Below are 14,061 nucleotides of genomic sequence, written 5' to 3'. Positions count from 1 at the left end.
AATGGCTGTCAATATAGATCATAAAAAACAAACTTCAGAAATCAGTTAAAAACTACAGAGATGTAGCTTGAAGCTCTGATAGAGCGGAACAACACTACTTGGTGTTCTCTCAGCCACGTGCTGCTGCTTCTGTGTCACAGGCTGGCTGTAATAGGAACAGGGGCAGTAAGGCTAAGTGGGAGGAGGGGGGGAAGAGCACAGCATAGTGTAGGGTGCAGTTGGCATCAGGGTATGGGAGTGAATAGGGGGCCCTTGGAGGAAGCAGCATATTATAAAACCATTGCTAAAGTCAAGGAGGGTTGCCAACCGAAAAACATTTTTTTACTACAAACTTTTTATTGAGAACCAAGCTTTTTTTTTTTTTTTTTTTTTTTTTTTTAACTACAGTTGATGTTAAACCCCTACATTTGAACCCAACCCTTCTAGCTCAGGGCTGCCAGCAGGGCAGGGCCTGGCAGAAGAATTATATTACAGCCCCTAACAGACTATGAATATTTATGTTATATAAAACATTCATCAGTAAAATAAATTGTCAGTAAAAAAAGTGTTTGGCTGTCAGTAAAAAGCTTGCAGCTAGTCAGTAAAAATAATATTAAAAAAATAAATCTTGGGTTGGCAATGCTGAGTACAAGCTAAGTCTCTCACCCACATTTCCATCCTCACTATCTTCCTCAATTCTTTAGCATGCTGGAGTATTAGCCAAAAGAATGAACCAGTGACAGGAGGTGGCAGAAAGGAGAGCATTACACAGTCATAAAATCATCCAATATTTCTTTAGATTTTTAACAAGCAAAAAAACTGCATATGACTAGCTCAAAGGACCACTGAAGAGGATGATTTTAAAAAGCACCTTATGGTAGCTTCTCCCTCTGCATCACTGTCCTTATGATTAGATTTAATCAGAAAGTTTTCCTAGTACAGTAAAATCTCTGATATCCAGCATCCTGATATCCTGGCATCTAATATCCTAAAAACTAGCTAAATGCTTGTCAAGAATGATGAGGGAAGGGGGGAGAAAGCAGGCAAGAAGGTGGGGACGGAGCCCCATACCCACCTGTTCAGGCCCACTCTCCCCTTCCCTCTTGCTGCTTGGGGCCCAGGCCCACTGCCTCACTCCCCACTACAGTGCTGGGGAGGGAGGGGAGGAGTGGGCTTGGGCCCAACACGGGGGAGGACCAGGCCGGAGGATGGGGAGAAGCTGGGCTGCCATGGTGAGGGGGAAGCAGTGGGACCAGGTCAACCTGGCGGCGGCAGGGGGAGCAGTGAGCTCAGGGCTGATGTGGGGGTAGGGGAGGAGTGGGCCCTGGGCCCGAGAGGGGGAGGCGGCCTGCTCCTCCCCTGCCCATGCCACTGCCATGTCAGGCCTGGCCAGGCTGGGCCCGCTCCTCCCCCTCAGCTGCCACAGCAGACTGGCTTTTCCCCCGCCTTTGGCCTGCTCACGTTGGGGCTGAGCCCACTCCTCCCCTTCCCCCACTGCCACAGTGCGCCCGATCCTCCCCCCACCCACATCTGGCCTGCTCTTCCCCCCACCGCTGCCACATCGGCCCTGCAGGCAGAGATGACAGAAGCAAGGAGAGGTGGGCCAAGACCAGTAACAGCGGCCTTGCCTCCCTGCAGCATCCCAATCCCACTCCCCACATGCCGCTGCCTTCGCCGCCACCTCCAAGGAGCAAGCGGGATGAGGTCAGCTCCGGTGGCGTCACCCCCCCCACTCCATTGTTGCCATCTGCAGGGAGTTGGGGAGAGGGGGGAGGGCAAGGCCAGTGCTGCTGTTCTCTCCATTACCACTGCCTCCAGGGAGCAGGGTGGGGGGAACCCCCCACTCCGTCCCGTGTCCCCACCATCATGGCAGCACTTTGCTGCCTCCTGTCCGAATGCTTCTTTGCACTCTGATTGGCTGTTTGTCAGACCACCAGAGCACGAAAAAAGCATTATGAATAGATAGACCGAAAGATTAGAGCTTTTATAATATATTGATATTTCTGGTTATCTGAAATAACCCAGCAGGTGTTTTCAGATAACGCAGAGTGGGGTGTGGCAGCTACATGTGGTGCCTGGGAGGCGGTGCGGGGGACGGCAGCTGCATGCTGAGCAACAGCAACACTGGGTAGTGGATGGTGGTGGCAGCGGCACAGAGAGCAGCGCGGGGTAGTGACCGGTGCATGCGAGCTCCCCCACCCCATCCAGCCAGACATTCCACTTAGTAGAGTGTGCCAGTTAGTAAAATCCCAGATAACAGGGATTTTACTGTATTTATCTTCAAACATACTTACTAAAAATTAAGTCAATTTTTGTCATACCCCTAGTTCACATGAACTTTCTTCTTCATGACATTTTTCCATGTTGGAAAGTTGTTTGTTTCCCCCATACTTTTCCTCCCACTGCAATATTTACTTTCTTGAACTAAACAAACCTATTTCAGGCTTTACATACATGCTTCCTTATCTTTGTTAGTTTCCTCTGGACTCTGTTTGTTTAATACTAATTAGATTGAGATACTGGACAGGAGTTTGGATATTGCAAATATTTCTTAAACTATTTAATAAAATACTTGAAAAAAATCAGATTCAGGAACTGCCAAACTTACTAACACAGTTTCTAGATAAAATGCCTTCAAATCTGTCCACAGAAATTCCTTGTCTGCCCCTGCCCTTCTTTTAGCCAGAACTACAAACTTACCCTTGTATCCCGACTACTACAGAATTAAAGAGACGTTAAACTGAATTTAAAATACACCCAAAAATATTTAAATACAGAAAAACAGCTTACTATACTAACTCAGAGACTTGGGTTTTCAGCTCCTGGAAATACACCACCTCTTATTATTATTTCAGACCTGGCAGACTGGAAAGTTGTAGTTTCATTCTAACCATTAGGAATTACTAACGTGCACTCTCTCTTTATAACTCATTGTAGAAAGGTGTTTCCCAACCCAGATTTCATGTGTTTTCTCTTGGAAAATAGATCTTAAATGATAAATGTTATAAATATCTTTAAAAATGAGAAGCCCGTAGTAATTTGAAATTATTGGAATAAATGTTTTAACACATACCTGAAGGCTATTAAGCCCCAATACATATTCTGAATAATATCTGATACCCAGCTTACTCAGCAAGTGTCACTATCCTATCCAAACATGTCTGTTTTTACTATAAACCACTTAATCTTACCCTCTTTTCTATATTTCTGTCACCAGGCCTCAGGCTACACATTCAGCTCATTAATAGGCTGGAAGTATGGTTGCTGATGAGTTAGTTGACCTTCCAGAAAAAAGGAATTGTGTCACGTCTACAATGCATTTATCTTTCACTGGTCTAGAGACAGGAAAATCTACCCCTACTTCTAGACGTTGGTAGATATGTAACAAATATTCTGGTTCCTTGTACTTCAGGTGCTATAAATGAAACAGGATTACAGTGCAATTGTGCTTAAACTAGAATAAAATCCAGATTTAATAAATACAATACCTTTGGGTTTTGGTGGCACAGGACCTAAAAATCCAATATTGTCATAAAAATTATGAATAGCGCTGGGATTAAAATGTGGTCCTAAAGAAAAAAAAAAGGAACAGACAGTTTTTAAAATGCTGTTGAGAGAAAATAATAATTAATTTCCTACAACTGTTAAAAGATTATTAATGCCATGCACTCCATTAGCACCTTTCAACATGTCAATCAATGCAGGTCTGAGTGAGATGTTACTGGTGCCCATGACAGGGTAAGTCACAAATCCCGACTCGTCCCCAACTCCAGCTGACAGACTGAACTCTTATAATAGATTTAAATGTTCTACTTAAAAACATATTTGTGACTTTCACCTGCCTCCAATATACTTCTTTTAAAAATAACAATGAATACCACCATCCAAAATAAACATTAGATATATTTAGATTTAACAATTACATATACAGAAGCTGTGAACTCATTATCTGTACAGTGAAACGCATTTAGCCACACAATGCATTTCTGAGCTGTTCATACAGGAACCACTGAAATCAAATTCCATGATTTCATGAGATTAAGCTGAGCTTCACAAGTACTTTTTGTTTTTAATCTTATCTTTAAATAAAAAATTTGCATGCAGTGCCCTTTGAACCATAGCCTATATGCAAAATATGGTCTTTCAAATGCCAATCTTTATAGCGTTACAGGTCCTTAAGCAAATCTGTTCTAACATCCAAGCAGATCAAAGTGAAGCTATTTTACCAAGAAATCTGATTTAATGTTTCAGATGTCAGCATGGCCAGCCATCTTCTCTTCTTCTGTTTCTCAACTACACTCAGAGGCTGAAGACTTTGCTACAGTCTTCGCTATAGCTCTGTTTTCTTTCTTCTTACCTGCAGGTAACAAGCTTAGTTTCTCCATGACCAAAGAATCCAGAAACATGAGAAGGAGAAAAAAAATACACTACATGTTCCTGCAGATGAGGAAGGAGGAAAAAGGAAGCATAGTGGAGGCAAATCTGAAGCACAATTTTAATTCCTTGAAGAGGTGAGATTAGGAAGTGAAAAAAACATAAATTCATGGCCACATACTCAAGAGATCATTCTTCATTCTCTAATAACTCAAAAGTAGCCAACCACATTTTTTCCAACTTTATGAAAGAATTTCCTTCTAAATGTATGCCAAGCATGTTATAAATTTCAACCCCAGATTTTTTAGGGCAAGGGGGAGTAGGAAGATGAATGAGGTGGTATTAGAGAAATAAAGCCAACAAAAAACAAAGGACTGGAATTATATCACTTTTGTAACTATATTTTATTCTATTAATGTGATGATTACACAAGCAATTAATGTTCACCAATTATAACTTAGCCTGCTTTTTGACATATTCATTTTGAAAGGCGGAAGGTGGGGAAAGAAAATATAAGCCAGGAATATTGATGCACTGAGAGAACATACTATACCTCTTGCTTGAAAAAGATCAATTTCTTTGGTTAGACAATCTATGTCTATCTGCAGTTGTCTGTTACAACTTCTTAACTGTTGCATCTCTTCCAGCTGAAAAAATAAATCTGCCTGTTAGACTGGATTTTCCAATTTCATCATCATCAGTCAGGTGGATACACATTTACACTTATTTTTGGATTGGAAATGCAATGGTCACCCCTCATTAAGGTCTGATTGCTGCCTCTTTCAGGCCAACAGCAAGAGAATCACAGGTGCTCACAAAAGTGCAAAGGCTTCATTTAACTCCTGCTGCTTTTTAGTCTAAAAATTGATTGGTTGGTTTCAGATTTGAGTTACTATACATTCACTTTTCCAATGAACTGATGGCTGGACAAACCATCTTTGGCCCCAGACATCTGATATGCTGGCTCCAAAACATCACCTCCTTTTGGATTATTCTCAGAGATTACCTCGGTGTACCATGACAAGAGACAGATGAACCACGAGAGGAGGTGGCTGGAGTGCTGGTGATGGAAGCTGTGCTATGAATCTGAGACTGTAGGCTGAAACTAATTATTCATGACTTTCAGACCTCCAGAATGGATTATTAGAATACATTCTCCTTGGGGCTCCCTTTGAAAGCCACTGAGAAAGATTGGTTAGCACAGAACACAGCTTCCAATTTAGTGGTTCTTGCTACCTGGAGCATAATGCTTGCTCTTTGAACCATGGTGGTTACTGGTTTAAGCCCAGATAGAATGGGCTATTCCAGTCAATACACAGACTGGAATAGAAAGTGCCATTAAATGAAAAAACCGTGCCATTTGATGGATCACGCTTATGATTTTCAATTGTGCAGCCTCCAGAGGTTTTGACTTACAGAAGGAATTTGCGAAACAGAATTCGATCTTTCCGGGCGCCTTCGTGTTAAATTATTCTCCATTTCATTAACTTCTGTTTTTAGTTTATCCAGCTTTTTCTTTTGAATCTCGAGTTCTCGTTGAAGTCGTTCCATCCTGGCCTTCTGGTGTATCAGTAAAGCTGCAATACATAAAGTCCCATTTTACCTAATTTATTTTCCTCCATAAAGCAACATTTGATAAAGATGAAAGTTAATGTCTCCTGTGAAAAATGTAAACAAAAAATGCTGTAAGAATGCTATTTCATGCTCTTCACAGGAAAACCTTTGCCATAAGAGACCACATATGCCAGTATAACTGTGTGTAAAACACGAATCAAGTATCTTTATTAAAATATCACATCAGAAAGAAAAATCTAAACAATATATCTTATTGTTATATAACAATATAACAGGACACAATTAAAATATTAGCTTAAAATTACACGCTGTGAAAACAAGCTTTTAGAAAAACCTAAAGATTAAGCTCTTCATGAAAGAATAAAAGACCTAGCAACAAATCTCTCTGAACTAGACATGTGCCAAATATTATTCTGGCAATATACTATATGAAGAAGATAAAAAAGAATGCTTCTCCTACAAGCTTTTCTTCACTGTATATCAGTATAAATGCAACTTAATGGCATGCCGTAGATTAAACAAACCATCCAGGTATTTTATTAAGAGGGAAGTGAAACTGGATTAAAAAAATCTGAAAATCCACAAGAAATATTGCTGTGCATCATATAATAATTATAGCAAATACGACACATTAAATTTATTTCTAACTTATAGCTTAGAACCATTATTTTCAGCTCCTGATTTCTGATGTTTAGTGTCCTATCACAAGAAAAATGGTCTGCTATAAAAACAGTCAAGTTAGTAGTTAGGTCAGAGCATTTTAAAAGCAGAATAGCATCTTAGAAATTTGCAGCATATTCAATAGATTGATGGCCGTTTTAAAGTTGGCAAAGTATTAAGTATATGGCATATTAAACTTTACCAAAATATTTCACAACCCAGCCATTCATCCAAACAAGAACCACTTACTTATTCATGTGATTTTGCTTCACTACTCACAGCAGAAAAAGGAACAATGAAATATACAACATATATAAGAAATACTGGTTCATGTACTAGGCAGCTAAAAGCTTCATCTGAATTGGGGTATAGGTTGTAGCCATGTTGGTCTAAGGACACAGGCAGACAAGGTTCTTTGGGTGAATCTAATATATTTTATTAGACCAACTTGGTCTAAGAAAAGATATCAGATTCACCCAAAGAACCTTGTCATCTGAACTGGGACACTTTATAGAAAGTATGGCTACATTTGAAATATTATATTTATTCTGACAGTTTTATTAGCAAATAGCAATAAGACTACCTAGTCAGGGTTGGTGAAGAAAGCATATGCTGCCCATTGCAACTAAATCGTTCAAGTAACTCTGCAAAGGGAATGCACAGTATCAAGCAACATGAGGCCCCAACACAATTCAGTCTTGTCCTTACATAATAAGCTGTAAAAATGTACTGAAGGAACGCCAAACAACAGCTGCTTCAATTTCTCTAGTCCAACAGACAGACTTGTTTAAGACCACCTTAGACACAAGGCATGAACCAGCCACAATGGCACTCCAGTTAAGGTTGCAATATCATTTTTATATCATACAAGTTCACAAGATCACAGTAAAGTAGGGCTGGCTGGAAGGAACCTCACAACATCATCCAGTCCAAACCCCTGTTCAAGGCAGGATCCAGTCCTGATTAACCACCACAGCCAGGCATCTGTCCAACCTACTCTTGAAAATATCCAATGATGGAGATTAGGATGGATAAAAATCAATTTTTTAAAATCGGATGTTTTTATTTAAATCAGATTTTTTTCTATGTAATCATATTTTGTATTTTTAAGATTTAAAAAATAAACCTATAAAAAATAGTTTTAATTTATGTTACAACTCAAAGATATCATCATGAAATATGGTTTATAACTTATATACTATTTGAGACTATATGTTCATGTAACCTTTTTAGATAAGTTTTATAAACACGTCACAATGGGCCATGGACTATATTAGGGACCCAATCTTATGGGGTTCCCAGAAGCAACTCTATAGGTTAGTAAAGATTAAAGAAAACCACACTACCCAGTGGGGCTCAGTCTAAAACACTGGTTCTCTCACCAATTTAACCCCTAGGTCATTCTCTGCAATACTGCATTCTAATCAGTCATTTCCCAGGTTGTGTTTGTGCATGCTATTAGTCCATTGCAAGTGCAGGAATTTCCACTTGTTGATTGTAGATCGTTATTCCAGTCTATCCAAGTCATTTTGGATCTCAGCCCTGCCCTCCAAATGTCTACAACTGCATTGAACTTGGTGCCATATGTATGCTTGCAGAGCGTGCACTCCAAATATCCAAACCATTAATGAAGATGTTGAATATTATGAGACCCATAAGAGATTTGATACCTCCCTCCCAATTAAACACTGAGCCACGGATGACTCCTTTGAGAATAATGATCCAGCCAGGTTTGTATCCATTTTTTAGTGCTTCCCTCTAGTCTGTGTTTTGTTAGCTTGTTAATAAGAATGTGAGACTGTCAAAAGCCTTGCTAAAGTCAAGGTATAATCATATCAATGGCTCTCCTACTAACCATGGAGCCTTTCACCACAGAAGGAAATCAGGTTGGACAGGCATGACTTTGGTCTTGGTGAATCCACGTTGGCTCTTCCTGATCACTTTGTTTTTCCCTAGGTGCTTCACAACAGATTCTTTGAGGACTTGCTCCATAATATTTTTAGATATTAAGGTCAGCCTGACTGGTCTGAAATTCCCAGACTTCCTTCTTCCCTTTCCTAAAGATGGGCCTACATTTGCCCTTTTCCAATCATTCAAGGGCTCCATGACCTCCAGGAACTCTCAGAGGATTAGCTAATGGCTTTGAAATTACTTCAGCCACCACCTTCAGTACCCTAGGGTGCATCCCATCTGGACCTAATGACTTGAAAGCATCTAGCTTCTCTAAGCATTCTTCCATTATTCTAGGCCAGAGGTTCTCAAACTGGCCCACAGACCACCACTGCTCCATGAGCTCCATTCAGGTGGTCTGCAGAAAGGCTGTGGAACAATCGAGAATATCTGTATTTGTAAAGTAAGACTACTGATATTAAAATATGAGTTGTGTGCTTTGATTTGTAGAACAAAAAAAAATTAAGTGGTCAGTCAAGACCCACAGCAATTTTCAAGTGGTCTGTGAAAAAAGTTTGAGAACCACCGCTCCAGGCTATTTGTCTCCTTCACTATCTTTGCTGCTAACCATACTCATCATCTGGTAGTTGCCCCTAATTTTCTGAACACTGAAATAAAAGGCATTAGATAACTTCAGGCTTTTCTGAATCATCTGTAATTATACTGTCTTCTGCATTCAGTAAGGGAACTATGGTTTCTTTAGTCTTCCTCTTCCTTTTGACATATTTGTAGAATCCCCTTTTTACTGCCTTATGTCCTTTGCCAGCTGCATCTCAAAACATGCCTCAGACTTCCTAATTTTTTTCCTGTATGCCCATGTGACACTCTTATGCTCTTCCCTAGTACCATGACCAAGTTGCCACTTTTTGTAGGATTCCTTTTTGAATTTCAAGTCATTGAAGAGACTGCTGTCTAGCCAGGCTGGCCTCCTGTTGCCCTTCCCATTCTTTCATCATATCTGGAGAACCTTAAAAAGGCCTCCTTAAAGTACAGCCAGCTCTCCTGAACTCTTTCTCCTCTTCAACTTTCTTCCCAGGGGATGATGTCTACCAGTTCCCTGAGTCTGTTAAACCCTGCTTTTTTGGAGTCAGCTGCCTGCCTTCACAATCTTAAACTCTATCGTTTTGTGGTCACGGCCATACAAGTGGCCTTCCACCTTTATATTCTCAACCAATTCCTCTCTGTTCATGAGTAGCAAGTTGAGAAGAGCTTCCTTCCTAGTTGGCCTCTACTACCTGTGCCAAAAGTTATCCCCAACATACTGCAAGAAGTTGCTGAGCTGCTTTTTTATGCACTGCTATGTTTTCCTCCCAGTAGATGCCACAGTAGTTAAAGCCCCCATGAGAACCAGGCTCCATGATTCAGAAGCTGTAATCAATTGTTTAAAAGAAGGTCTTGTCCACCTCCTCCTCGTTTGGTGGCCTGTAGTAGGCTCCTACCAGATATCCTGCTGTTCTTCCCTCTGACCTTTATCCAGAGGCTTTCAACGAGCCTACCTTTCACTTCATACTACACCTCAGAATATGTGTACGTCGCCTTTATAAATACGACACCTCCTTCTTTTTCCCCTTGCCCGTCCTTCCTGAATAAGTAATACCCATTTATGACTGTACTCCAGTCATGTGAACTATCCCACCACATCTCCATGATCCCGAAGTACCTAATTATTCGACTGTACTAGGACTGCCAATTCTTCCTGTTTATTCCCCATACTTCTCACATTAGTATATAAACACTTTAGGTATCTAACCAATTGTCTTGCCTCTTCGCCTTGAGAACATTGAGACAACCACCTGGGCTGCCATCCCAAGCTGTGTAGTTACTTTTGACATTATCATAGTTTTCAGACTTAAAAAATTCACATTCATACAAAAAATGGTTTAAAACTTGCTTTAGCATTTGAAGTTGTGGGAAAGAGTTTGTTGCAAACCTGGGGTCATTTCAACAAAGTCCTCAAAAACAGCTTCTCCTTCCCAATTACCTTTTTACTCTCAACATTTGCACAATTTTTTTCCATACAAGTTTTTACATGGTCTCTTACTGCATAACGGCCCCCTCTTTAAGTAAATGTGAAGCCTATGAAATGCAGAGAAGTATCTATCAACTATGATCTCATGCTGCTACCCTGGGGGCGGGGGGAGCAGTTCATCTTTCTCTTCCCCACAGAGCAACATATTGCTAGTAAGCTTACTGAAATATTACCTAGGCATTTCTGAAAAGGTATGGACAGAATTTGGATTTGTTATATGAGTGAAGGGCTCTGTTTACCCCCATTACCAGCTGAAATTAATCTTATAAAGTTGATCTGTCCTGGGAATAAATCACCCCTGGTGTTCCCAGAATGAGAGATTTCAAAAAGAAAAAAAGCCTTGTGTTAAAACAACCAATGAGGACCAACAGGCCTCCCATATCATATTGGATAAGGCTCTTAAGTTAGATTTTCTTAAAGCATATATCATTTTGAGGTCTGTTTAGAAAACATCCTGGCTTTATGAGACTTTGAGGGAAGCGGAGTCTTTTGGCTTACACACAGAAATGAGATACTGGAGACCTGGGTTCAAATTTATGACTTGACTACTGATTTCACATGGGATCAAAGCCAAGTCACAAAAACCTCAACTTTGCTATATTAGGGGAAAAGTGTATTAATTTAAAATAGCTAACTTGACGGAAAAAATCTGTGAGAAGACAACCCAATTTGCAGTTTTCTCATAAGTCTATGCACACTGATACAATGTGACAGTCTTTAATTCAAAATCACATACTAGATTTCCTCCTTCTAGACAGAGCCCTTGGTAATCACATATACTGAGACCATCTTGAGATGAATCGGGGCTATGCGATCAAAGAGACTGACAACTCCAGAAAGAGTAAGTTTTCACAAGTTAAAGCCAGTCAGACACCATACTGAAGAAAGAGATTCAGACCATATGAAAATCTACATTAAAAAAATTAATATGATTAAATATACCTTAATTCCATCTTCACCATACCCCTTCACATTCAAGTCAGACCACTGCCTCCACCTGGGCTTCAATGGAAGTACATCACAGACACCTGAGGACAGGTAGTCCTTTTCTCATTTTTAGTGTTAATAACTGTTGGCAAGGGAAACTGAATGAAAAAATTCAGCTTGGTTAACGGCAGTTAGATTGGAACATGTTCAGTAGCTCCATGGATAAGCCTTATGCGAGTTCCAATGGCGTACAGCTATGAGGGGGACTGGGCATGTTAAGCGCATATAGAAAATGACATTTTGAAAAATGTCCTGCCAAACTAATAAAACTTCTATTGATCCAGAATGAATAAAACTTCACAGGCTTACAAAACTTCACTAGTTGAAATCTTCAAAAACCCCTGGACTATCAGCCTGTGATAGTCTTAGCTTGACTGTGATACCCTCAGCTTGGCTCCTCCAGTCCTTACGGGGTTGTTGACATATGAGCCATACAGACCCTTATGCATTCCTAAAACCTGCTATTTTTTCTGTGCCCACCACAGCTCCAAAATCTGCAGCTGTATGTTCCAACAGACCACTGATGCCGAACTTTTTTTTTTCCCTGAAGGGCAGATGAACAGTACCAGGTCCATTTGTGGGCTGGATTCAGTCTGTAGGCCTGATCCAGTGTGCAGTGCTGGTCTGGCCAGGCCAGGCCCTGATGCAGCAGCACTGGGCCCCACCAAGGCTGTTTCTCTATGACTGCTTTGGCTTGACCCAACCACATGGGAACAGGGCCTGATTCTTCTGTGTGGGCGCAGCATGGCTAGGGCCCATCCTGTTACATGGGGGCTGGAAATTTGGCAGCAGGGTTAATTTGGCAATTAACATTGCCACTATTCCCCACAGCCAATGTCCAGATCTGTGGGCTGAATTATATGGCTCTGCCAGTCAGGGGTTGAGCAACCCATGCACCAGACTGTTTCGCTAACACCATATAGTGTACTTGTTTCCAAGTAGGAGATCACACTGGAAAAAGGCAGCATAGGGAGAGGTAATATACTATAAGCACCCTAGATACACATTAGGCTAAAGATCAAGAGTTTAAGGCTGGGATGGGCAGACAGTGTCACCTTGAGGCCATTACAGATACCATGCAATTAACTGGTTAACTGCACAATTATCTTGAGACCAGCTACATTTGAAAACTAGATTTATAGATTGTAAGGGGCTGGAAGGAACCATGCAAGATCATCAGGTCCAGCCCCCTGCAGTAGGCAGGAAAGACAACTGGAGTCAGGTGACCCCAGCAAATGACCATCCAGTCCCCTCTTAAAGATTTCCAGGGTTGGTGCTTGCATCACCTCTGGAGGGAGCTTATTCCATAGTCTGGACACCCTGACTGTGAAGAAGTTTTTCTAGTGTTAAGCATGAAAGTCTTCCAGGAGTTTGTGTGATTACTTGCGGTTTCCCCAAGGATGCCCTGGTGAACAGTTGTTTGCCAAGCCCTTGATGTATTCCCTTGATGTAGTAGTAAGCTGCTACCAAGTCTCCTCTCAGCCTTCTCTTTTTTAGGCTGAACAGACCCAAATCCCTCAGCCTTTCCTCACAGGGCTTGCCTTGCAAGTCTCTGATCATACGGGTGGCTCTTCTCTGGACTCTCTCAAGCTTTCCCACGTCCTTGTTGAAGTGCGGTGCCCAGAACTGGAAGCAGTACTCCAGCTGTGGTCTCACCAGTGCTGAGTAAAGCAGAAGAATCACTTCCTTGGTTTTGCTTGAGATGCATTGATTGATGCGTGCCAGAATATTGTTTGCCCTGCTGGCTACCGTATCGCACTGATGGCTCATGTTCACACTATAATCTATTATTACCCCTAAGTCCCTTTCAGTTGTGCTGCTAGTCAGTTTGGCCTTTTGGAAGTCTAGGTACACAATATTGACTTCCTCTCTCTTATCCAGTACTTATGATACCATAAAAACTCCAATGGATAGAAGTCTACTTAAATTGTGGTTTCACATGGCTCTGGAAGCCTGCCAAGCCTGAGCTGCTCCAAGCACACCAGGGCTTCCAGCACCCCCTGCACTGCCCCCAGTGCCTTTTCCAGATAGGGCCCTTGTACACGTGAGGAATATCCCTGTAATTTGTTACGTAGCAAACTAAAATACATGGGGTATGTTTTAGTTCGCTACATAAAAAAGTCATTTAAATCGACATATGCTGCCGAACGTATATACTATTACGAAATTTAATTGCAACATGCTGCCAAAAATATACACTGTTACATAATTATGTCATTAAAAAGGGCAATTAAACTACTAAAAGGAGCAACTTCCTCATGTGTACAAGGGCACTCTTACTCTATATGACTATGAACAAGTCACAAGGTCAGGCTTTTGACAAAATATGTCTTTATGTTTCTATGCCTGTGTTTACATACGGACAGCTGTATGTACCATTTTCGAGGGTGAGAAGTATTGATTCCGTTAAAGTATTTGGTCAAAGAATAACTAAAAATCCTGTATTTAAAAAAGTTTTGCAATAAAAATTTAATTGCAAGTGTTTTGCAGATTTCAGCTAGTAATCC

General features: G+C 41.0%; 1 protein-coding gene across 4 annotated transcripts in view; it reads right to left on the bottom strand.

Annotated features, from left to right (window-relative positions):
• Positions 1-14,061, bottom strand: part of TAB2 (TGF-beta activated kinase 1 (MAP3K7) binding protein 2) — a 115,602-nt gene that overhangs the window by 2,287 nt on the left and 99,254 nt on the right. For all 4 annotated transcript variants that reach the window (XM_090041167.1, XM_090041161.1, XM_090041154.1 and 1 more), the window contains 3 exons: positions 5,770-5,930; positions 4,907-5,000; positions 3,468-3,548 (listed from right to left, as the gene is read on the bottom strand). In XM_090041167.1, coding sequence (XP_089897293.1) covers positions 3,468-3,548; positions 4,907-5,000; positions 5,770-5,930 — 336 coding nt within the window. The remainder of the gene's footprint in view (positions 1-3,467; positions 3,549-4,906; positions 5,001-5,769; positions 5,931-14,061) is intronic.

The sequence above is a fragment of the Crocodylus siamensis genome, chromosome 1 (genome assembly GCF_052110815.1).
Source record: "Crocodylus siamensis isolate JL-2025a chromosome 1, ASM5211081v1, whole genome shotgun sequence".
Lineage (NCBI taxonomy): Eukaryota > Metazoa > Chordata > Crocodylia > Crocodylidae > Crocodylus > Crocodylus siamensis.
The sequence above is the reverse complement of the archived record's forward strand: the minus strand, read 5'-3'. Positions and strand labels throughout refer to the sequence as shown.